General features: G+C 43.2%; 1 protein-coding gene across 1 annotated transcript in view; it reads right to left on the bottom strand.

Annotated features, from left to right (window-relative positions):
- Positions 1-25,474, bottom strand: part of SVOP (SV2 related protein) — a 71,068-nt gene that overhangs the window by 26,244 nt on the left and 19,350 nt on the right. The window contains exons 3-6 of the mRNA XM_063087739.1: positions 22,748-22,833; positions 21,613-21,711; positions 17,950-18,021; positions 10,208-10,332 (exon numbers count right to left, since the gene is read on the bottom strand). Of these exons, the coding sequence (XP_062943809.1) occupies positions 10,208-10,332; positions 17,950-18,021; positions 21,613-21,711; positions 22,748-22,833 (382 nt within the window). The remainder of the gene's footprint in view (positions 1-10,207; positions 10,333-17,949; positions 18,022-21,612; positions 21,712-22,747; positions 22,834-25,474) is intronic.

The following is a 25,474-nucleotide window of genomic DNA, read 5'->3' as shown; positions in this document are numbered from 1 at the left end:
TTTGGATCTCATTGTCCTCAATATGATTACTTATTTGCTCAATTTACTTAAGTGCTCAATGCAACCAATGTCCCCACTGCACCCGCTGCCTCTTCCATCTACTGCCTCCATGCCAGCCCCCACCCCTTCACTTCCTGAGCCTTTGGGTGTGCTGGGAAGAGAAGAGGACTTTTAAACTACAACCCCATGCTGTCTTCCATTTTGCTAGGAAGAAGAGGCCTTCTTTTCCCCCACATCTCCCACCTAAGCCAGGATCTGAGCTACCAGATAACCTGTTTGTTACTCTCCTGGCTCCTCTTAAGGGGTAGGAGTGGGGGGCAAATGGAGACTAATTTCCTCTCCTCCTTTTCAGGCAGATGGTGCTGGTGACTGTCTGGACCTCCTAGGATCCCCTTACTAGGCTAAGTGCCCACTTTGTAGCTGCTGCTCATGACTCAAGCCTGCAGCCTTCTCTTAAGATTACTCTTGAGCAAACAGAGCCGGCTCGCCAAGAGGCACCTGGGAGTGACGTGCCTTCTCCCCAGGGCAGGCTGTAGACTGGGGAGTGGGTACAGAAGGCCCACTCCCTTGCCTCAGGGTGGGACAGACACCTCCTGAGCTCCCCATGTGATCAGGGTGAGTCCAGACTTCCCCTGAAACCACATCTTTGCTGAATTTCTTCCTTTTGTCTTTCTTGTTTCTTTCACTCTTTTACAGGTTCCTCCTGAGAACACTCCTTCAATCAATCACTTGTACGAGAATCTCTGCCTGAGGCTCTGCTTCTATGGAGCCCAACCTATGACACCTTTCCCTGCAGAGAATCTAATTTAAAAGTGGGCCTCAGCAACACCACTGAGATTAAGACACAGGTCTATCACCAGTAAAAGTTCTTAGGGTTCTGATCAAAGGCACCTCTTTTCAGAGCAGGAATAATCCTCAGGAGCCACAGAGGAAAGGCTAAGGCTTCTGTAGTTCAGATAGACTCTCTTTAGAGAAGAGTTTGAAGGGAAAGTAAATGCCATCTAGTCTCACTTCACACTGTATTTTAGTATATTTCCTCTTTCTGTCTTGGTCTCTCTCTTTCTCTCTGTTTCAAACCCCAGCTGAGATCATACTCAAGGATTTTGGTTTTTTTAATTTGTTTTTCTGTGGTTTTTAAAAAAATTTATACTGAAGAATTTTGAACCGTATTATTAATTTGATTTGTAAATGAGCAGTTCCATGCCATTTTAAACCTCTTACACATATGACATGTGTGAAGCATACTTTACTTAATAACAGCTACCTTTTATTGAGGATCTACTTTGTGCCAAACGCTATCCTGGATGTTTTACATGAATTATCTTACTCAATAAACATTGCAGTAAAAATAAAATAAAATAAATTTTTAAAAAACTGCAAGTCAGTGGGGTAGGTAATTATAATTTTCACTGTGTGTGTGTATTTTTAATCTCTATTGTCATGGCTATATCTGTCTGTGTCAGAGAAGTTCTTACTTGACCAGGATTGCACAGCCCCCAAGTTAGTAAGTAGAAGAGCCAAAATTTTAACTAGGTATGTCTATATTACGCCGCCCATCAATCACTTCCCTATTTGGATAGTTGCGGTTGTAAACAACACTTCCCTTAAACATCTGTAGGCTGAAATCTTTGTCTTCACATAGTTTCCTTGGGGTAGATTCCCCTAAGTAGAATTGGAGTCAGAGGCTATGCTTGTTTTTATGACTGTTGATACATACTACCATTCCCCCCAAAAGTTGTTCTAATTTATATTCCTACTAGTACCTCTCTCAACAAAAACCATGAGGAATTTCATTAACTAAGCTCCAAGAATAAGGACCAAGATTACAGAGGGTGCTAAAGATTGCAATGATTATCATGGATGACTTCTTTAAATTTTTATTCCATTTTCCAAATGGTGTGCTTACATTATTTTTAAAAATCAACAATAATACTAAAATGAGAAGAATGTTTACCTTTCTCCCACCAAAGTTCAACTACCAACCGTTCAAAAATGTACAGCAGTATATTCTAAGGGCAAAGCTATCCCTGTCCTTAGATGTCAAAAATTTGTTTCTGTAATTAACCTATAACCTATAGCATAAAGCCTTTTTATTCCTTTTAATTTTTTAGTTATAGGACAGTACATGAATGCATTCTCATTGTAAAGCAATTTAGCAATACATAAGTATACAGAGTACATATGATGATCTTTCCTCTTCCCCATGACCCTACTTCCATTTTCCTCCCCAAAAGCCGTAACTACCAGCAATTTGCTTTGCGACCTTCCAGCCCCTTCTCTATGTAAATAAATAAATAAATAAATAAACAAACAAACAAATTTAAGCAACATGCTTTTTTTCTTGCTTTTTCCTTTCCCTTTCTGTCCTTTTTCTTTTCCTTTTCCCCTTCCTTCCTTCTCCCTTCCTTTTCTTTTTTTATCACATGCAGCATACTGTCAGTGTTCCACCCATACAAACCCCCATTGTTAGCACTCCTGTGCCCGCCAGCCCAACTCCCAACTGCCAATACCTGAAACTCTTTCCTGAGGGCCTTCTCTGGTCACTAAAGTTTGCTTTGCCAAACCGTGTAGCAGGCCAGAATGCCAAAGAATTTAAATTCCCAGTAGCAGCCCTCAGCAAATGGCAGTTCATTTATCCCTTGAGTGGGACGTTTTATACTATGTGCTGCAGAGTCTCCCAGAGTCAACTACTGGCTCTTGAATCTCTGTGTCAGGATCTGCTTTTCAATAAGACGATTTGGAAGTCTTTCTATATTAATATAGATACATCTACTGCATTATTTTTAACAGCTGCATAGTCTTCCTCATTGTGGTTGTACCACTTATTCACCCAGTCCCTGTTGATTAATACTCAGGTTGTTTTTATTTTCTTGTTGTTGCAACCTATGCCACAAGAAGTCTCTTTTCCTGTAATTGTTGTGCCCCACATTTGGCCATTATTTATAGCAGTTCATTATGAAAATGAGCTGCTTGATCTTCATCCAAAGTATGGTGATGATTATAATCACACTGAAAAAAACAAAAGAATGAGCAATGAAATTAGCAATGCCAAGAAGCAGCTGATTCTGGCATAAATAAATTCCCACTGCAAATAATCGCATTTACAGCACCAGGCAATTAGAGATTTGCCATTTGGATCACATGCTTGGAAAGAAATGACCTGTGATCTCAATTTGGCATCTCTGCTCAGTCTTTGGAGGAAAGAGCAGTTTCAAGGACGGGTTTGTGAGTAAGCTTATTGTAGACAAAAATGTGAAGAACGTTCTGAGGCAGATTCCAAGGTAGAACAGGTAAGCAGCTGCCTGGGGTATTAATCTCTAAGAGCAGGTACAACAGTAGGGTGCCAGTGAGCACAGGTTTTCCATCTCAGCCACTGCTGTACATGGTCCTCTGTTCAAGTACACAGCACCCTCTCCTGGAAATAAAAAACCATCAGCCCAGGTACCAACCTGTATCTTGTGTATTTTTGTGAGGAGATTTGTGCAATTAGAGGTGAGTATCATTTTTTGGTGCTTATTTGCATTTTCTAAAGTTTCTAAAACAAAAATGTATTGTATTGTTTTTAATAATAAAAATAAAATGATATGCTTGAACTCAAGTGACTTCCTTCGTGATGCTTCTCCACAGACAAAGTGTGATTATTTGGCATCTTAAATGTGATTCCTCTTACCTGCCTTAAAGGGGAGAGAAACCTAAGAAACAGCAGCTCTACATTTCCAGAATCATCTCCAAATCAGTATCAGGGACCTAGTGGACATGAATGATTTACCAGGGTCTTCTGACTATGTATGTGCAGAACCCTTTCGAAATCATTGTTTAACACTGTAAGCGCTTTGGCATCAGACAGACCTGGCTTGGAACCCAGCTGCAACTGTTTTGCAACAGCTGCCCAAATATTTTCTCTTGCTGTATGCTCCTTTGCAGTGTAAGTTTGTAGCTCATTCCATCAAGAATCTGTTTCCCCCTCCCTTGAATCTGGGCTGGCCTTGTGACTTGCTTTGACTAACAGAATGTACCAGAAGTGATGTCATGCTAATTACAAGCTTAGGCCTCAAGAGGCTTCGTGGCTTCTGCTTGCTATCTTAGATCCCTGCCCAGGTGCCATGTGACCAGGTGCCCAGGCTGGTCTACTGGAGGATGAGAGGCAGGAAGAACATAGATGAGACAGCTGTGGCCATGCTAGACTTTCCATCCCCCAGCTACTTCACCAGTTGACCAAAGACATGTGAGCAATCCCCGCCGAGACCAGAAGAGCCACCAAACTGCCCAACTACAGAATCATGAGTTAAATAAATCGTGGTTGTTTTAAGCTACAAGCATTGGGGTGGTTTGTTACAAAGCAAAAGCTAACCTTAAACTCCACTTAATAACTACCTGACTTGAAATCAAGTCACTTATGAGGTCTGAGCCTCAGTTTTCTCATCTGTTAAATGGGGATAATAGGGTAGTTCAATGGACCAAATAAGATAGTATGAGGCAAACACTTAGCATAGTGCCCAGCCCTTGGCAAGCACTCACTTATCATGATTAATATTCTCATCATCACTGTTAAAGGTATTATTGTTCTTATCACCAAGAACCAATGTGAATACCTATTTTGGGGGAAGGAAGAAAGGAAAGAAGAAAGAGAAGAAGAGAAAGAGGGACATGGAAAAGCACAGATCAGGGCAGAAGGATGGGCTTCTTGTTAAAAATACAATTTGTATTTATACCGAAAATTCAGAGTATATTATAAGTATCACCAGTTGTTGGGCTTTTAAAAATTATGCAGCAAAATCATATTCATCTGGTTTTATGAAGTGCTGAAATTGGGTAAAGCTACTCTAAATTAATGAAAACTCTTAATTATACTTAATTACATAAAACATCTTTAACTAAATGTTTCCAAATAATGAACTTAGGGGAGCCATTTTTATAACTATATAAGAACACTGTATAATTAAGGCATAATTATTTTTATGTAAATGGCTATAAAGTGCTGGGAAGCCAGTGGCTCTCCTGGGTGGATAAATACTTCTGCAATTTTGTTGATAATTTTTATTTACCCTCCTCACCAATAAAAGAGCTGTATGGTGGAGTAGTTAAGAGAATAGGTTTGGAGGATCAAGTGATGTTTAAATCTCAGCTCTGCCATTTCCTAGCTGTGTGACCTGGGGCATGTTACTTAACTTCTTTAAAACCTGTTTTCTTACCTGTAAAATGGAGATGATATTATCTATATCTTAAGATTTTGTGAGCTTTTAAGTGGCTATGTACATTAAATACATAGCTCAGCGTCTGGAATTCAGTATATAAATGGAAGAGCTGTAGTAGTGTTCCATGAATGAACAGCTAAATGTGGAGGCATGACCTCTTAGGGGTGGGAAGCAGACAGGCAAGCGGGGACCCTCATGGCATAAGGGTAAGGGGTCAAGGCCCTGCTAGCTGCTCTGTGTTCTCCATTTTATTCCTCCGATGTCCTATCCTCTCTCCCTGTACCTGTGGACTCTGGGAATGGCGTTTCTCCCAGACTCCATTGGGAAGAATCTCTCTCCCCTCTGTGGCCTCCTCCCCCACTTTGCTGCGTTAGGATGTGTCTGTTCTCTGCTCTGTTACTCTGCATTGCAATCCCATCTGCTTATCAGCTTCCCTCTCTCCCCCTCCTTTCCCTTCCCTTTCCTCAAAATTTCTGGTCCACTGAGGGCACCCTATTCGTGCTTTCCAGCACTATTAGAGATTTAATCTCTTTCTTATCACTTTTACGTCATTTGGGGGAAATTTGGAAGAAGGGGAAATAGAAAATGGCATTTCTCATTTCACTATCTTGAACAAGAGCCACTGTGGATGTTCTGAATATTGTTTCTTTCCCTTTCCTCATATGGGAAGAAAATCCAGGTGACTGTTTAGAGGCTACTTCTGCTGGCATCCACCTGAGCATCCGTGGGAAGAGAATTTGATTTGCTCTTCTGTGAGTACATTCCTTTTGACCAGTAGGGGAAAACCATATCCCAGTCAATGAATGGCACATGAATGGGGGTGGCTGTGTCTGCAGGAATTCCTGCACTTGGGCCAGAGGTGGAACGCATTGGCCACAATATCCTGCCAGCCCAGATTTATGGATGTGGCTCTGGTGATGGCTACTGTTTCAAGCTCTGGTGGTGTTTAAGCCCATTCCAGATCCAGGAGTAGATATCAAATGCCTAGTCTGCAGAGCCCTGGAGGAAGTGGTCAGGAAGAAGGAAGGGCAGGACTGAGCAGAACTGAGAGCCACTCACTATCCTTCCAGCCTCCCAATGGCAAGAGAAGTCTGGGGATTTGCTTGTGTGTTAAATCCATGTGGTCACAGCTCCTCCCTTCCCTATTTGTTCTTTCTACAATTACACACTGGGTACAGGGTCCATAACATGGACGCTTGAGCTTCTTACCAAAGTCTCCTGCAGATCAGATGCTTGCTAATATCTATTGAGTGCTCTGTCAGGCATTGTCTCAGGCACTTTACATATGCTGTCATTTAATATCCTAAGTGATCCCATGAGGTGGGTACGTTATTACCCCCATTTTAGAGATGAGGAAACTGAGGTGGAAAGGCTCAGTGACTTGCCCAAGGTCACATAGCTATTAAATGACTGAGCCAGGATTTGAATTGGGTAGTCTGGTTTCAGAGCCCATGATCTAACCACACTATTTTAGAATTAGCATTACCATTCTAGACTCTTCTTCCAGTCTTCCCCATTCATGACACTCAGCAGTCTCAAGAAGCCAGTCACTGGGCTGTTAGCCTTGTAGGGTAGGTACCATAGTGGTGCAAGCCCAGATTCCCACTCACCAAGGCTGATCTTGCTACTTCAGTGCTAGCAACAGAGACCAACATGGAGTTCCCAGGACAGAGCCATCTCCATACCACTTGGTAGCAAGTTATTTACATTGGACTCCTTCCATATTGGAAGGAGCAGTGATTCATCTTGACTAAACTGGCACATGTTCTGGGTAATGGTTTGCCTTTCCTGCCCTCAGGGCCTCAGCATCACCATCACCTAAGAGATTACAGAGTGACCCACTGGCAGGATCCTGTATAACATTGCATGGGACCAAAGGAGCCAATATATAACAAAGGAGATGCAGCAGTGGGTATGTGACCATGGAATCCACTGGCCCTGTCACATCCCTGCCACCCTGAAGCTGCTGGCCTGAGAGAGCAATACAAGAGCCTCTTGAAGGTGCCTCTGAGGCACCAGCTTGGAGATGACATCCTATGGCAATGGGGGACTATCCTCCAGGACACAATATACACTTAAATCAATCACCATAATGGTGCTATGTCCCCAGTAGAAAGAATACACGATTCTTGAAATCAAGTCTGTCATTCATTTTAATCAAATCTATTGCCACCATTTCCAGTGACCCATTTGGGAGAATTTACACTTCCTACCCTACAACTTCTAGGCTTTGTAGGTCTAGAGGTTCTGGCTCCCAGGGGGTATGCTTCCACCAGGAATGTAGCAAGAGTCCTATTAGACTTTAAGCAACAGCTGCCACCCAGTAACTTTGGGCTCCCTATGTCAAGATATGAGCAGGAAAGAAAACTGATCTTGACCATTCTAATTGAGTCTGAATTGATCTTGACCATCCGGAGGAGGGTGGGCTACTGTCGAAGTGATACACTGGACATCTCTTGGTATTCCCCTGCCCAGTTTTGGTGTTAAATGGACATGTGCAGCAGCTATGGCTTGAGAGGGGCACAGTGACCAGGGACTGAGACCCTTTAGGCATAAAGCATGAGTCATGCCACCAGGTAAACCATCTAGATCAGTGGAAGTGCTAGCCAAGGTGAGGGGAATTTAGAATGGGTAGAAGAGGAGGGGATAATAGGCATCTGTTGCAGCCATGAGACCCGCAGCAATTGCAGGAACTGTAGCTGATCCCTCTAGCCATCCTCTTATAAGTCTTTGCAGAGAAAAAGACCAACCAGAATCCTGGAGGAACTGTTCCAGATGGGATGAACTTATAATAGGAAGCAAGTTGACCCAAGAGGTGCAAGGGGTGGACTGTAGTGGATACTGTGATGTGCCACATTGTTCACCCTCAGGACTCAGGCACTTGCTCCCTCAGGAATGACCAGGAATTACAGCAGCTAAGAGCTCATCACTGAGTCCTTTGCAGGAATGGTCTTGGCCAAAAGTAGCTGCCTTGCCCGAGGTCATGCTCCCTCCTGAGGGCAGCACACATCCACTGACTGGTTGATGTGAGGGTAAAAAGGTCTAGGCCCCTGGCCTCAATTTGGAACAAGGGGCCACCTCAGCTTCTGAACACCTATGGGCTCAGCTGAGGCCTCTGTGGCAACAGCATCATGACTCAAATTCTCCCTCTGCCCAGTCCTGCTTTTCTCACTTGCATACATGTTTTGATCCCAATGACCACCTGCACACAGTCTCTCTCAGAGTCTATTTCCCAGCATCCCATCCTATAACGGCTCGTGTCTGTCTTGCTCACTGCTGTATCCGTAGCACCTAGCACAGGCCTGTGCCAAAATAGGTGCTCAAGAAATACTAGTGGAATGAATGAACAAACTAAAAGGGATCTACCTGGTCCTTTGACAAAATTTCCTTAAATTTTCTCAATAGGATTCCTTACCTCCAAACCATTCTACCCACCACTGTCAGATTAATAGTACTTGTAAAGTCCCTCCACTGTTCAGGAACTCTCAGTGGCTTCCCATTACCTATAGACAATCTCTTTGGCCTGGCATTCAAGGCCTTTAACAAGCTTGCCCCAGTCTACCTTTCTGCCTCTCAGCTTTCAATTCTCATATATCACATTCCTACAAGCTGACCAACCCGGAACATTAGCCTTTTCGTGCAGTTCCCTTCCTAGAAATATCCTACACCATCCCCAAGTTCCCTTCTGAGTCTTTCCAAATCCTTCACATCCTTAAAAGGCAAGCAGTAAAATGCAATGTTTAGAGCCTAGGCTCTGGAGTTAGAAAGCCTGTGTTCATTTCCAGCTCTGCCACTTCCTGGCTCTGTCACCTGGAGCAAGTTACTTTACCTCTCTGCACCTCCATTTCTTTATCTGTAAAACAGGGTCAATAATAGAATTTACCTCCTAAGGAAAATTTTGAGATTAAAGGAGATAATCTAGGCTAACTGTTTACAACAGTATCTGCCACATAAAAACATTAAGTATTGGCTATTATCATCCTTCAGGGTGGAGTCCAACAAACTTTTTCTATAATGGGCCACATAGTAAATATTTCAGGTTTTGCAGGCCGTATAGTTTCTGCTGAAACTACTGAATTCTGTTGCTGTACCATGAAAACAGCCATAGATAATACATAAGTAAAGGATGTGGCTATGATCCAATAAAACTTTATTTATAAAACCAGTCAGCAGGTCAGATTTGGCCCACGTGCTTTGCCAATCCTGCTTTAGGGCTCAGCATAAATGGGAAGTCTTCCCAACCTCTGAGGAGAGAGTGGCTTCTTCTCACAACTCTGAATATTCTTAGTGCCTTACACTACAACAGCAACAGCAGAACAATGCCCAGCTCACATATGGTTGGCATCATACCTGCCTTGTGTTTAGGTTCGAAGGGTGTGGCAGGCAGCATTCATGGTGCTTAAGAGTGTGGGTGTTATAGGCAGACAAACTCAGCTTCCTAGTTCCACTTACACACTGTGTAACTTGGGCAAGTGATTTCACCCACTGAGGCTGTTTCCTCAGCTGTAAAATGGGGATTGCAATAATACGATAAAACACACTTCCTGGCTGCTGCAATGCCTCGAAGTGAAATGTCCAGTCCATGCTAGATCAAAGATCTCTGTTATTATTTCACTTTTATGACCTTCCAGCTATTGTGTAGTTGCTGTTAATCATTACAATACTGACAGCAAGGGCCAGCCCCGTGGCACACTCGGGAGAGTGCAGCGCTTGGGAGTGCAGCGGCGCTCCCGCCACGGGATCAGATCCTATATGGGAATGGCCGGTGTGCTCACTGGCTGAGCGCGGTGCAGGCGACACCAAGCCAAGGGTTGCGATCCCCTTACTGGTCACAAAAAGACAAAAAAACAAAAACAAAAAACAATACTGACAGCGATGCTATTCTCTTACTACACCATAGCTCCTTGATACCAGAAGCCCTGGCATAGCCATCTTTGCATACCCCCGAGAACATGAACAGACATCGTTGACTGGCTGCCTGGCTGACTGGCCAGAGCTGGGTATTTACTTACGACTGGGGGACCCCTCCGATCCCAAAGCCCACCAGGCCCCGGAGCACCAGGATCCAGCTATACACGGGTGCAAAAGCACTGAGGATGCCGTAGTACAGAGTCCAGAGCACGCTGATCTTCAGCCCCTGTGGAGAAGGAAGACACCAAATCACAAGGGCTTCTCAGAACCTCCAGGTAGCATGGCTCCTGCACCACATTTAAAGATACCAATAGGGTCACCCTAAATAGTAACCTACACAGTCGAGGGGATGCCAGGGGGGTCTCTGTATGGGTGGTATCAACCCCTAGGGAGTGTGTGAAAAAATTGTGGGGCATTCTTGGTTGTCCCAATGATTGGCATTTAATGTCAATCAGGGCCTAGAGATGTCAGATATTCCACAATGCATGAGATGCCCTGTGTTCCATGCCATTTCAAATGTCCCACTCAACCATCATGCAGCTGAAAACTCTGTTTATGGCTATCTGCACTAATGGAAGTAAGAGACCCTCACTCTATTTTACATATAAACAGGATGGGGGAAAATGATTTGAATATATGCTTAATTTTTCAGGAATGCAACTTCCGGGTAAATCATAGAAAGATTTATTTTGTTTTATCCAGAACTTTACAAAATTGTTCATTTTAGAAAACCATGTTGTCGATGGCAACTCCGCATGTGGTATTTGCATCTCTGATGGGATGCCTTGGTGTCAGTCTGCATTCTCTGGGCTTATGTGAATAGACTGATCTAAACTTTATTTCAAAATGTCAGAAACAAAGAAAAAGCATACGCAATATTCAATTAAATCCAAACTTATTTATAATCAGGGGCAAATATTGACTACTTCCTTTTATCATCCAGGCAGAGTTGTGTGTGAACATTTGCATATTGAAAATAAATCTAATTTTATTAATGATCTTTATAAAATTTCTCCCTCATATCATAGTTAAGAGCATTAGCACTGACTTCTTTTTCTTCTTTTTTTCATTCTGTGTTTTATTACTGAAATACATATTGTCTTACCCCCCCCCAACAATAAAAACCTCACCCCGGTCTCCAATCCTTTCCCTTATCCTCCCTATTCCCTGCCCTGCACAAGTGCTCCAGGACTCCCTGCCCACTGGCCATTTTGGAACGTGTCCATCGGGTAGCAATGTGGGAACCACTCAGGGCTTTTGTGTAGAAAATGTGGGGGTGTGAGGGAGCCCCAGGAAGGGCTTATTTGAGGGTCTTGGCCACTTGCTCGTAGGCCAGCTGGATCTCCTCACCATCTGGACAGGCAGATGCAAATTCTTCCCAAGCACGGGCATTGCTCAAGTACCAATGCAGTCCCCAAAGGTCTCCGGGATGGTGACTCCCTGGTACTTCTTACACACCATCTGCTCTGTGTGGAGCTTTGGCAACGGGTTGCAGTCAGCCAGGGTGGGCCCATTGCCATACAGAAACTTCCTCGAGAGATGCCCAAATCTTCAGCACTAGTCTCATCTGCTTCTTCTGGGAGGGGAGATGTCAAGTAACTTTAAAACCTTCAGTGCTTTCAGGAGACCCTTCTCCAGATTATCATTGAGTGCTGGGTTTGAATTCTTAATGTAGGCAGAAATTTTGGTAAATATGTCCAACCCAGCTATGCTGGATTCAGGGTTCAGAGCTGCCAGCTGGGGTACCTGGGAAAGCACAGCACTGCCTCCAAAAGTTCCTCAATCTTGTTGGTGTCTGTGTGTGCTTTGGTGCCATACAGCAGGAATGGGAGCTGCCCTCCTGGGCACAACTTCTGCACTGCCTCCGTCTGCCTCTTGGTGTCACAGTGGTGACACTGAAGGTGATTCCCTTGAGCCAGAGCACCATGAACAGTCTCTGGAAGAAGGGGCAGTTCCCAGTCTTGGCCCATCGCTGCCAGCCTTCATGAACAATTCCACCTATGTTTGCTCCTCAGCCATGATTGCGCTGGGGACCTAATTTCTTTTTTAAAGTATGTGAGTGGCTAGGTTATTTTACCTTCGGAATTTATTTTGGGATAGTTAAGGAGGCATTACCAAAATTTTTCATGAAATTTTTTAAGTAAAAGGGACCTGTGTTTGGCGGGGTTGAGAATCACAGAGGGACACAATGGTTCAAAGGCAAACATGGTGGATATTTCTAGAATGTTAATTACCTTAATGATTGTAAAAAAAATTAAGGGTGAATGTAATTTAAAATACTATGTTTATATCACAATCAATGCCAAACATATGATGGAGTAGAATGCAAATTTTACATGAATTTTAAACCTGCAATGTGAAGTCTGGGGCAGGCCTCTCTCTGCAACACCCCTCCCAGAACTTCAAGGTTAAATTCACACTCCTGCCCCCCTGAGGACACTTCAGGGAGAAAGTGTGAAAAATATTGATTTTAGCTTTACAATCTTAAACTGTATTAAAAGAGACTAGAGAGGAAATTTAGAGGTCTACCAGATGATTTCAGGTCATGTAGAAAATGATTTTAGGTGGTAGAGAGAATATTTTAAAATAACTTTGCATCACCTTGCAAGAAAGTTATTTCTTTTTCATTTCAAGCTTCATTCTTTATGTCACAGAAAAAGTGTCCAAGGGGTGCTAGTCTGTCTTTAACACCTTTCTAAACACCTATGCATCTCTCTTTCTAACAGAGAAGTCAGTGGGGCAACTATAACCAGCTAGAATTTAATAACATTGATTTGTTTACACTGTATTTATTTTTGCAGACATTTCCTTCTTAGGGCAACTACTACTGGTTTTCCATTTAAGACTCTCTATAAAGTTTTCTTTCCAAAAGAAATGCATTTAATTTTTTAAAAAAGCAAGTTGATATAAAGAAAAATACTAAGTACCTAAGAGAACAGGTGGGACAGGAATTCCTAAAGTCTAGGAAGCAATAATAATAAAGCAACATTTTTGCACACGCAAACTTCTGACTGTGAACTCAATGCCTGCCACACAGATACTTAGTTCCTTTCCTTTGGCTTAAGCTAACTTAATAGGGATTTTCTTCATTGGAAACCAAGAATTCTTGAATCAGAAACGGACATGATTAGCAGCAAAGAAAATAAAAGGAAAGAAGAAAAACAGAGCAGGAGAAGTGGAGGGGGAGAGAAGAGGGCATTCAGCTGGGAGCTAACCCTCCCTCATGGGCTGTGGGGAGCCCTTATCCCTCCTGCTGGGCAGTAAAGACAGGCATGCTAACCTGTCCTGTTTGTCACAACAGATTGCAGCTGGCTCTGCATTTGTCTGCTGATGCCAGGGCTTTCCAGCTGCCCAGAAAATGAGGACTTAACAACCATGTGTAAGTACTGGCATAGCCATAACAAAGGCAGGGGCATTGCTGGCAAGCCCCATTCAAGAGCTACCCTGGGACTGTGCAGAAATGTCTTATGGACCTTTGGGCTGCTCAGTACTACAATTGTCTTTCTGCCTAACATCTGTTCTGCCCTTTATAAATAGCTCCTTCTTTCCTTCAGTATACATTTAATGAGCATCCCCTATATACCAGGCTCCAGGGATAGATGAACAGAGATTATACACTCATTAATTTGCTCATTCAGTTATTTATTCAATAAGCATGCATTGAGTACATGCTGTATGCCTGCCACTTATATATACTACTCACTCATTCATTTATTCAGTATACATATATTGAACACTTGCTGTGTGCCCAGCACTAGAGGTACTGATATATATTATTCGTTCATTCATCTGTTCAATATGCATCTATTAAGCACCTGCTGTGTGCTTGGCAGTAGAGGTACTGATATATATCATTCATTCATTCATCCATACGATATGTATGTATTGAACATATGCTGCTTGCTAGGCACTGGGCCACAGTAGGCAACCTGATAGCCAGAGGCTCTGACTTCAGGGAACTTTCATCTGCATTTTTTAGACCACTGTCACATCAGAACACTGTATCCTCTTAGCAGTCCTGTGGAAAGAGGTTGTTTTAATTTCTCTTTTACAAATTAGCACAGCAAGGGCTGAAGTAGTGGAGATTTTTTGCTCAAGATTAGCAAGTAGCAAACTCAGAACTGGAGCCCGGTCTTCCAACCCCAAATGCTGTACTTTAAGTGAGCCACTGCCCTCCTGCAGGGCCTTCAATGGCTTCCTGTTACCTCTGACAGAAAACATAAATGCATGATGCAGGTATAACACAGCAAGGACAGGTGGGGCTGGGTGAATGGGAGGGTGTTTGCCCTGTCTTGTCAGCCTCTACTCAGTTCTAGCCAAAAGGTACCATGACAGAACGTGATTCCCAGGCTCCCGGATGACCTAATTTTTAAGAAAACCCATAACTCTATTTTTATGCAAAATATGTCATTTTTGAAGTGGAGGCAACAATTCAAAATCCTATAAAACATAGCATGGATTAAATAAAACACATGGGGGACCATATTTGGCCCATGGGTCACCAGTTTGTAACCTATAGCCTAGAAAGCCTGGTGACCCATGGGTCACATATGGCCCATGTTATTCTCTAATCATGTCCAACTTCAAGGACTATCTTCACAGGCCAAGGAGACCCAGGGATCCCCAGAGACAGAGTCCTGGTGCCTGCCAGGCACCTCCTTTTCCTCCTTAAAGATAACATAGACATAGCAGCTTTTGAACTAGACAGTGACCTGACCATACAATATTCTGAAATTTTTTCCTTTTGAGTCCCAAACAATAATAGCTACCATTTATCACAGGCTAACTATGCATCAGCAAACACTGTTCTGTGTATAATACATATATTTTCTTATTTAATCATCCCTCAAACCCTTAAGCACCTGTTGTCAACTCTATTTTGTAAATGTGAAAACTGATGCTCAAGAGATGTGAGCAACTTGCTCAAGATCACCTCGCTCAGCAGAGGGGTACTGGCATATGAACCCACATGTGTTTACCTCCATGACTTTAATGACACACGCCCACACCTGCCTTCACCTTTCTGTGGCTGCCACAAACTCCCAGGCTGTAGAAACTTCTATAGGAACCAAAGTGGCTCACTGAGTCCTAACTGCATATGCGATTGCCCTGCAAAATCATGTAGCAGTTGCCCTCACCAACACCTCTCTGCTGGGCCAAGGCAGATCAAGGAGATTCTCCATGGTTGCCAAGGCTGGCCAGCTGCCCAGCTTGCCCAGCACTCCTGGAGTTCTGGGGAAGCTTTATAATTAGAGTCTGATCCATCCTCCCTGGGGTTGGGCCAGAATTCCATGCTAGAGAGGAGGAAGCTCTGCAATTTGGGGACGCTTTCTCTCCTCTCCCTCTGGTCATGCCAGCTCATGTTGGATGTGGAATTTACCAAGCTGGTTGGGAGAACTGGCAGGACACCCTATGGGCAGCCCCACACCCCACCCCAAGCTTTATTTATTTGAGATGGATGAATGTTCAACTGATCAACTGAATTCTGGAAAATAAAATTCAGCTATGTCTCGCAGCAGCCAAGGTCAGGTGAAGGATGTGGACTCTGGAGCCAGATATGCCTGCATTTTAATGCTGGCATTGCCATTATGGGCAGTACAAGCTTGGCAAAGGAAAAGAATAATAATGGACATTTATGAAACTCTTCTCTGTGCCAAGAACTTTATGTACAAAGCTACTTATTTCTCTTCTCATAACAGCTCTATTGGAGAGACTATTATTATCCCATTTACAGATGAGAAAACTGAGGCACAGAGTGGTTAAGTAACTTGCCCAAGGTCATGCAGCCTATAAGTGGAGGAGCTAGGATTTGAACCCAAGCAGTGTGGCCTCAAAACTCATGTTTTTCACCATGAGACTCTATTATTTCACTTGTCAGAATGATTCCTTAAGTAAATATTGACTTGAAGGCTGAGTAGTCTGAGGTGATAGAGTAAGATGATGAAGAACTAACTCTTCACAATACTGCAACCTGGCATTGTCCGCACATTTATTTTAGAGCCTGGTTTCTCAACTCTGGCACCATTAACGTCTTGGACTGGGTAATTCTTTGTGATGGAGGCTGTCCTGTGCACTGTAGGATACTGAGCAAAATCCCTGGCCTCTACTCACTGGATGCCAGTAGGACCCTTCCCCCCAGCTGTGACAACGAAAAATGTCTCCAGACATTGTCAAGTCCCCCCTCCCCCCAAACTGAGAACCACTGTTCTAGAAAGTGCCAAAATGTGGTCATGATTCACAAGATTCAGTAAATGGCATTACTGAAAACCCACCTACAAATCTTTTAAAAATCCAAGCTCATAGCTTTCCCCTCTGGAGCCCATCAAAAACATGAAGATGTCTATAGTCTACAGGGATACCTTCTGGGAACACCATATGACCTACTTCCCTTCATGGCAGAATAAACATGCTCCTCCAAGGGAAGTCAGAATCCTTCTGGCAGTTACATTGATCACTATCTCCCAGGTGCCTGCTCACTCAGTGTTTCTTGGCCAGTAACAGTCAGAGGGGATACAGCTGGAGCCTACTTCCTGTACAGTGCTGCTCAAACTTTCAATCATTCATTGAGCCAACATATATTTACTGAGCAACTACAGTTTCAAGCCACTGGCTCATGGTTAAGACAAACATCTAGACTTATAAAGAACAAGACCTGGCTCTGTGACATGTAAACTGTGTGGCCTTGGGCAAGATGCCCATTCTCTGTGCCTTAGTCTCCTCTTCTGTAAAGTCAGTGATGATAATACCTACCTCAACGGTTATAAAGGGGATTGGATGAGCTAATGAATAAATAATGCTTGGTATACTGTCTGCTATACAAGGCACTATTTTATGTTCAGCCCATGACATACTATTTGTAGTTGAAATTGCCTGTTACCTACCCAGCATCCATCTCTCCCTTCTTCCTTGCTAACAGAATTCTAAGTTTGTTTAGGTATCCAGCCCATTTCCAGCTCAAGAAGTAGACTTTTATAAATCTAATCCAATAGTTCCCAAAGTGTTGTTCCCAGACCAGCAGCATTAACATCACCTGGGAACTTGTCAGAAATGCTGTAATGGCAGTGCCAGCTCACATGTGCTCTGTGCCTACCATGTGCTTGGCATTGTACAAAGCAATTCATACCCATCACTGCAATTAACCTTCCAGTGTAGGTTCTGTTATTTTCTTCTTTATACATATGAAGAAATTGATGCTCAGAGAGGCCAATTCACTTGTCCAAGATCACACAGCCAGGAGTGGCAAAGTCAGGACTGAACCCAGGTCCGCCTGAATTCAGGGCCCAGACCTGTAAATTTCCTTTTTTCTTCTTATTTGAAAATCCATTTCATGTCATGTCTGGGTTCCCCCAAAAGCAGACCCTGAGATAAGAGTCCTAGTACAAATAGTTTATTTAGGCAGTGATCCCAGTAGGGGAGTAGAGAGGTGAGATTGGGCAGGGAAGGAGGGTAATTTAACCTTCATAAGCAGGTTGCTTATGAAGTGGGCATCAGAGCTTAATCCTGCTGGAATTGAGAAATGGCCCACTTCGGACAAGGAAGCTGCTGTCTTTATCTACCATCCCTTGACTGCCCCAGCCAGGGGCAGTAAGGGAATGGTGAATGTCCAGGGGACATGAGTGGGCATCAACAGCACTGTCTAGATTCTGAAATGTGCGTGCATGGCCTCCCCAGGAATGTGTGATTTGAAGAGTCCACAGCAGCCTTGGAGCGATGTCTTTTCAGTGCACTGCAGCATAGCTCCTCATTAGGCCTCCCGACTGCTAAAGCTGCTCAGGTTTTGCTACTTGTCAACATCATCATGTAGAGAACCCAGAGGACATGCACTTAGAAGAGGTGGCCTTACTGTTTTCCTGCCGTACTGGTCTGAGATATTTCCCCAGAGCGTGGAGCTGGACATCATGCCTACAAAGACCACCTGTGGGTGGAAAGACAGTTTCTGTTAGATTAGACAGAGACATGCAGCACTGCAGACAAAGGGAGCAACAACCCACCCTGTGACATCACACCATAGGTAATAAAAATGAGCCGATGTTCACGGAGAGCCTGCTGAGGTGCACACACTCTTCTAAGTCCTTCACGTTCCCATGGAAGCCTCCCCCAAACCACACAGGGTGGGTGCTATCATTATCCCCATTTTACAGATGAGGAAACTGAGACTCAGAGAGGGGAGACCACTTGGCCCAGGTCACACAGGTGTTAAGTGGTGCAGCCTGGACTGGAATTAGGCAGTATGGCTCCAGAGCTAGCATTTTACCAATTTCTCACCATACCAAAGAAATATTTTGCCCTACTGTGAATAAAGTATTGAGGGTTGCAAGGTAGAGTTTGCAAGGTATGAAAAACAGGCAGACAGGAGGCTGGTATGAGAGCTGTGTATTATTAGCAAGAGAAACCACTCCTGGAGTGCTCACTAGGTGTCGGGCAAAGTTGTTGTTACCTTGTTAATGATCATATCCATTTGACAGATGGGGAGCTGAGACTCAGATGGGTTAAGAAACCTTCTCAGTACCCCCAGGAAGAGCGGGTAGAACCAGGTCTTAAATCTGGGGAGGCTGACTGGGGCCTCATCCCTGTGCTCGACACTTACTAGACACCACACTTCAATGCTTCATATATACATCTTCCCTAATCCTCTTCCCAGACCTACAAGGTGGTGCTGTTATTATCCCCATTTTACAGATAAGGCAACTGAGGCCCAAAGAGGGGAAGGCCCAGTTTCAGTTGTCTGAAAAAGCATTTCTTTTTCAAAAGCATTCCTCCAGGCATGTCTCAGGGTAGCAGGCTACAAATGCGGGGATACATAGAGGTGTTCCAAGGAGAGGCAGATATGGGCCATTTTAAAGGGATTAATTTCCAGCCCCTCCATTTCCCTACAGACTCTTTCCCAAGAACAACTTAGGGGTCTTCCCTGTTCCCTGTCCCACTCCCTCTTTCTCAACCACTTCTTACTCTGCCATTCTCACCAATGCACCTCAGAGTGCACGGCTTTGCAATGTAAACCCTCCAGGATGCCTCAAAAGGGACACCAATGACACACTTACAAATCCTCTTGCAAGTCATCTCGTTTCCAATTCCCATATTATTTTCAGCAAAACTGGAGGAGAACCTAATGTGGTTGTCAGCAAATTAGATCACTAAAAAATAATTTTTCATAAATAATAGCTGTGTGCTCTTTGACATATAACTTGGAAGTTGTTTTAAAAAAATCAAGTGGCATTAATTTGGGTTATCACGAAATGCCTTCAGTTCCCCAGAAGTTTTTTCAAAGGGAACAAAGATTTTCATATTCATATTCATTTAGTCAAAATGATAAATAGGAATAGAAATGGTGCTGAACCCTGTCTCCTTTAGCAAATAAGTAATCATCCAAGAATATGTGAAATATTTGAAAAACATACCATACTACTCACTAAATGGTACATTCCCAATAAAAACATACTTACATTTAACAATTACTTTCAAAATTTAATTAATATCTTGTTTTGGTCTATTGTGCACTACTAAAGATTATAATGATAACTCAGGACAGGAGAAAAATTTTAATGCTAAGAGCCTTCTCAACTCAGAAAATTAAAAACAATAATTTAAAATTTATACACTTTGCTAGAGAATTATGAGGGCAGTAAATGCAATACTTTAAAGCATAAGAAAACATTACATTAAGATAAAATTATATGGAGAAATGGAATGAAAATACCAGTTAAAATCGGGAGAGTTGTGGAAGCTGCAAGTTTTTAGTCAATTCTTTTCTAGATTACCTCGAACAAAAATGTTTGAATATTACTGCCTTGGAGTAAATCACTTAGTCATGTCCTAAATGATATCTTCGTATCCTGGAAGAGTTAAGTATCCCCCAAAACACCCACTTGCCCTGAAGGGAGAGATTCAAGCACAGCAGAGCACTGATTCTATATCATAGTAATTACGGTAATCTTGATACTCGAGCACAGTATTTCCTGTAGCAACAGTGACGCTCCTGTCCCATCCTCCTTATGTGTTTTATGCAGTACTCTAACTTTCCCACAGAAAACCTGGCTGTGGGACTCCACGGCTCTACCTATCCTCCAAGTGCAAACTCTACACCATAAGAAAGTAGCCCAGGGCTGTGGCTGGGAGTAGGGGTTCTGAGTCTGCCAGGCCTTGATTTTAAAAATTCTGACTCTGCTTCTTATAGGCCATGTGAGCTTGGGCAAGTCACTGCACCCTTCTATGCCTTAGTTCCCTATCTGTAGAAATGGGAGTATTAATAGTACCTCTTTCACAGGTGGAGAGGGTTGAACAGGTAATGTACGCAAAACACTTAGCACAGAGTCTGGCATGTAATAAGTGCTTAGTAAACAGTGGTTGCTATGAACCAATGACAAGAGACCAGAAAAGTCCTGTGTTGCAAGAACACAGACCTGCGATTACTCTCTAGGAGGTATTAGTGAAAATGAGGAATATAGGAAAGAAGTGTCATTCATTCCACCCCTGCTGTGTGCTAGGTACTGTGTGTCTCTTGTCCATCTGCAGAAAAACAAGCATTAACACCCCATTTTGCAGGCCACATAGCAGAACCATAAAGTGCCTCAGTCAAGGTCACACTTCTAGGAGGAGGTGAGGAAACCACAAAAACACAGGTGTATGTGCTATGAAGCTCCTCCCACTGAGCGGCACAACCTTATTGCTAATATCAGATAAGGCCTTGCTGGAAGGCACTCAGGCCTTTCTAGAATGGTTAACTATATATAAAAAAAACCTAGCATTCTGGGAGGCAACTGTAGTTAGCAATTACTCTGCCACTAGCCATGTTGTGTGACCTTGAGTGAGTGACTTAATCTCTCTGTGCTTCATTTTTCTCAACTAATAATAGTACCGAACTCAGATGAGGATCAAAGAGCACAATGTATATCATGCGTAGATTCTACACAATGTATGTGAAGCCCTTTGCACAGTAAGTGCTCAATAAATATTAGCTTTTGTGATTATCATTATTATTATCCTCTTATCTCGACTGGCCATTTCTCCCTCTTTTAGAAGGTTGCTGCTGGTCTCCACCTGACAAAAATTGACGGTCTGCCACACTCTCCTTCAAGTCTTAATTCCAGGGAGCAGCAGCTACCTACCATTTATTGGACACCTACTATACGTCATGCACTGTGTTCTTTCCAATCCTCAAATCACCCTTGTGTGGGAGAAATTGGCATCTCCTGTTTGCAGTCAAGAAAAAAGAGGCTAATAAGGTTTAAGTGATATGCGTAGGTGGGCTCCAAGTTTCCAGCAATTGAGCAGGACATCTGGGACCCCTAAGTAGTGGGACCCCTGGGTAGAGTGGAGTTGGCTTCAAACCTGCCTGGATATGTGAGGTGGGGAGGGGACTAAAGGGAGCTGAGGTCACAGTGTTTCCATCCAGGATTTAATTTTCTTTTCTACTGAGCCCCTGGCAACAGGAGAAGGGGGACATCATGCAGGACACCGCTGGGGACCAGAAATGTATACAACAGGAGAGAGCTACTCGGCTGCCTACCGAGGTCAGTAATGCAACTTGCCAGCTGGGGAGCCGCCACTCGCAATGCAGCTGTGGTGCCAGGATGCTCAGGATCATCATCTCCATGGCATCGGCCATCTGCAGAGAGGAAGGAGATGCCATGAGGCCAGGATGGGGTCCGGTGCTAGGGATAAGTGGCCAAGTCCATGACCCCAGAGTGAGAGAGTGTAGCAAACTCCTCTTCTACCACCTGCTCAGTGCCCTACCACACACCAAGACATAATGAAAGCGCTAGGTGTAAAAACAGAGTGTTATCATCCAGGAATTGGCAGACAGACATTTAACGTTGCTTGTGTGTGTGTGTTTCCATGTTTTAAAAAATATGGGTGCTCCCCAAATGAAGTGGAAAAACATCATATTTCTAAAATCTGAGAAAAACATTTTCATAGAGGTAGAGAGTCAACGATCTTTTCTTTTAGCCCAATTAAAGACTAGTTTGTCTTTATAGGTATTTGCTCATGTAGAATTGTCAGTATATTTAACAAGTGCAACCTTTTAATAGAATATTACAACACACTAGGGAGCCCCAGTAATTAAACACTGTGGTACCTTTACAGGACTAGACAGAACAAAAGGACAGAAATGAGAGTACAGAAGCAAACCCATGCGGCTGTGGGAATGTGGTGCACGACAAAGGCGACTTTTCAAATTAGTGGGGGAAATGATGTGGGGAAATTGACAATCCATTTGGAAAAATATGTAGTTAGATCACTGTCTCACACCATTCACAAAAATCAATTTCAGCTGCATTAAAGGTCTAGCTGTGCAATTTGCCACAGATATACATAAAGATAAGGGGATTTTAACAAGTAACTGCACCTTGAAGCAGGAGGCAAATTTTTATCTGTGCATGTTTTTCCAAGGAGGTTGAGAACCACTTAATTAGCTAGAAGCTTCAACTCCTCCTTGAATGCAATCACCAACCACACCCGGCTCCCCGCAAGCACAGACGTCCTTTTCCACTACTTATCATGCTTTGATGGTTGGAATTCAAGCAAAGGCTCTATGTGGAGGGAACCATGTTTTTCCTTGCAGACCTTAGAACCCAGTTTGAACAGTATTGGGAGGCTCCATGGAGTCTGCAGTGAGGTCACTGCCCCCCAGAAATACTTGCCCATGCCAAGCCGGTGAGAACAGACAGCTTCCACTGAAATTTTCCAAACCCGATGGCTTCCACCGCATCTTCCACCATGAAAGTATCTGAAAAGGAGAAAGGGGGAGGGGAGGAAGGATGAGTACACCCTGCAGCTGTCCTAGCATGGGGGTGTCTGGGTGGTCCCCAGCCAAGCTAATCAAAGGCAGCACATGCTGTTTCTAGAACTTATCCTAGAAAAATATTCCAGCAAGTGTGAAGCAGTATCTGGCTACTGCAACATTGTTTACACAGGAAAAACTGGAAAACACAGAACATTTATAACAGGGAGTTGGTTAAATAAATTATTATATATCCTGTATATGTATAAAAATTAACTATCCACATTATGAAATATGACCCATCTGTTAAAAAGAATGTGCAGATACAAAAAGATACACATAATATATTAATTAATTTTTAAAAACAAAACAAGATGAACAACAAAATATTTAATACGGTTCTATTCTTGGAAATGTATGCGTGTGCGTGTACATATGTACATGTGTCTATGCATAGAATATGTACAAGACTTTAAATTATGGCTTTATTTTTGTTGGTTTTGGAGGGGAGGAGGGAGGAATCATATGAGACTTAAACTTTCTTTTTATAATTTATTACTTCCATAGTCAGGAAAAAATACATGCTGTTTTTTTTTAGCAGAATTCTATCTGCACTCAGATCAAAAGGTGTCCACACTATATTGTTAAGTAAAAATGGCAAGTTGTGGAGAGTAATGAACCGGAAGAGCTGTCTTTGTGTGAAATGAGATATACGTGTGCGTGTGTTGTGCAGGGAAAGCAAGACTGAATGGACATCTCACAAATCATTAACAGGGTCATCTTTGAGAACAACACTTTCCTACTTTGGACATTTCTATAAGGTCTGAATGCTTTCCAAATAAGCACATGTTATTTTTAAGCTCAGAAAAAAATAAGGTATAATTTATAAGCTAATAAGTATTTTGAAAAATACTGACAGACTAAATATAATGTGGTATGCTGGATCATATCCTGGAACGGCACTACTGGAAAACCTGGTGAAATCTGAATAAAGTCTGGAGTTCAGTTAACAGTAGTGCACCAATGTTAACTTCTTAGATTTGACAAATGTACAGTGGTTAGGTAAGATGTTAACCTTAAAGGAAACTGAGTGAAGGGTATGCGGGAACTCTCTGTCCTATCTTTGCAATTTTTCTGTAAATCTAAAATGAATCCAAAATAAAAAGTTAATTGAAAAATAAAAATACAAAAGGAAGGCAGCCCTTCCATGGGCAGCCTCTGTGGATCTCATCAGACCCTGCCGAGAGTTGTCATCGTTTCGGAATTTCAACCATGGATCTTTTACTTCAATTGTAATTTTCTCCAGAATGTGAGCTGATGTTTATCACACAAGCAGGTTCTGGTTTCCTCCAGCAGAAATATCATCAATAGTAAGAGCAGTAATAACAATATTGTGGTACATTTATGGAATGCTCACCATGTGCTGGGCAATGTGATAAGAGCTTGATTTGAGTTATTCTGTTTAATCCCTATCATAACCCTATGAGTAAGGCCTAGTATCAGCCCCATTTCACAGTGGAGGACATGGACTTGCCCCATGTTACACAGCTTATATGCAGTAGAGCTCGGAGTTGAGCCCAGGGCAGCCTGAGAGTAAAGCCTTTGCCCTTAACCACTGCTTCCCCTCCCTCCCCAGTCTTCATCTCAGATCTGCCAACAACAGACCTTGGGTTCAAGTCATTAATCCTCCCATATTGGGAATATGGGGCATGGAATGTTTTGTCCATGCATAGAATGAATGGAATGTTTCTATCCACCAGGGACTCCCTGGTCTAAGACCAGGTCCCATGGAAACACCATGGGTCCCTTATTTGACCAGCTCTACTCAGAGGCAGCACAAGGTCATGGGTAAGAATGTGGGCTCAGAGGCTAGACTGCCTGGTTGTAAATCCAGCTTGGTTAATTCCTGGATGTGCAACCTTGGGCAAGATACTTAGCCCTTCTGTGCTCCCTCATCTGCAAAATGGAGAAGATAATGGTAATAGTTCCACTGGGAGCTGTTGTGAGGATTAAATGAGTAATACATGTAAAGTGCCTAGAACAGTGCTTGGCACAGTGATTTCTCAGCCAATGTCAGCTGCTCCCATACCATCAACATTGTCATCATTACCATCACCACCATCATCATAACCAACATCATCACCATCACCATCATTACACTATCACCATCATCATCGTCATCACTATCATCATCGTCACCATCACCATCATCATCATCACTACCATCACACCATTATCACCACGTCATTATTACCATCACCACCAACTTCACCACCACCACCACCATCACCACCATCACCAGCATCATCACCACCACCACCACCACCACCACCATCACCATCACCATCACCACCACCATCACCACCACCACCACCACCACCATCACCACCACCATCACCACCACCACCACCATCACCACCATCACCACCATCACCATCACCACCACCACCACCATCACCACCACCACCACCACCATCACCACCACCATCACTACCATCATCACCACCATCACTATCATCACCACCATCACATCATCACCACCATCACCACCATTAATATCACCACCATCAACATTATCATCATCACCACCCCCACCATCACCATCATCACCAGCATCATCACCACCATCAACATCACCACCATCACC

This window comes from Cynocephalus volans, chromosome 2 (assembly GCF_027409185.1).
Source record: "Cynocephalus volans isolate mCynVol1 chromosome 2, mCynVol1.pri, whole genome shotgun sequence".
Classification (NCBI taxonomy): domain Eukaryota; kingdom Metazoa; phylum Chordata; class Mammalia; order Dermoptera; family Cynocephalidae; genus Cynocephalus; species Cynocephalus volans.
The sequence above is the reverse complement of the archived record's forward strand: the minus strand, read 5'-3'. Positions and strand labels throughout refer to the sequence as shown.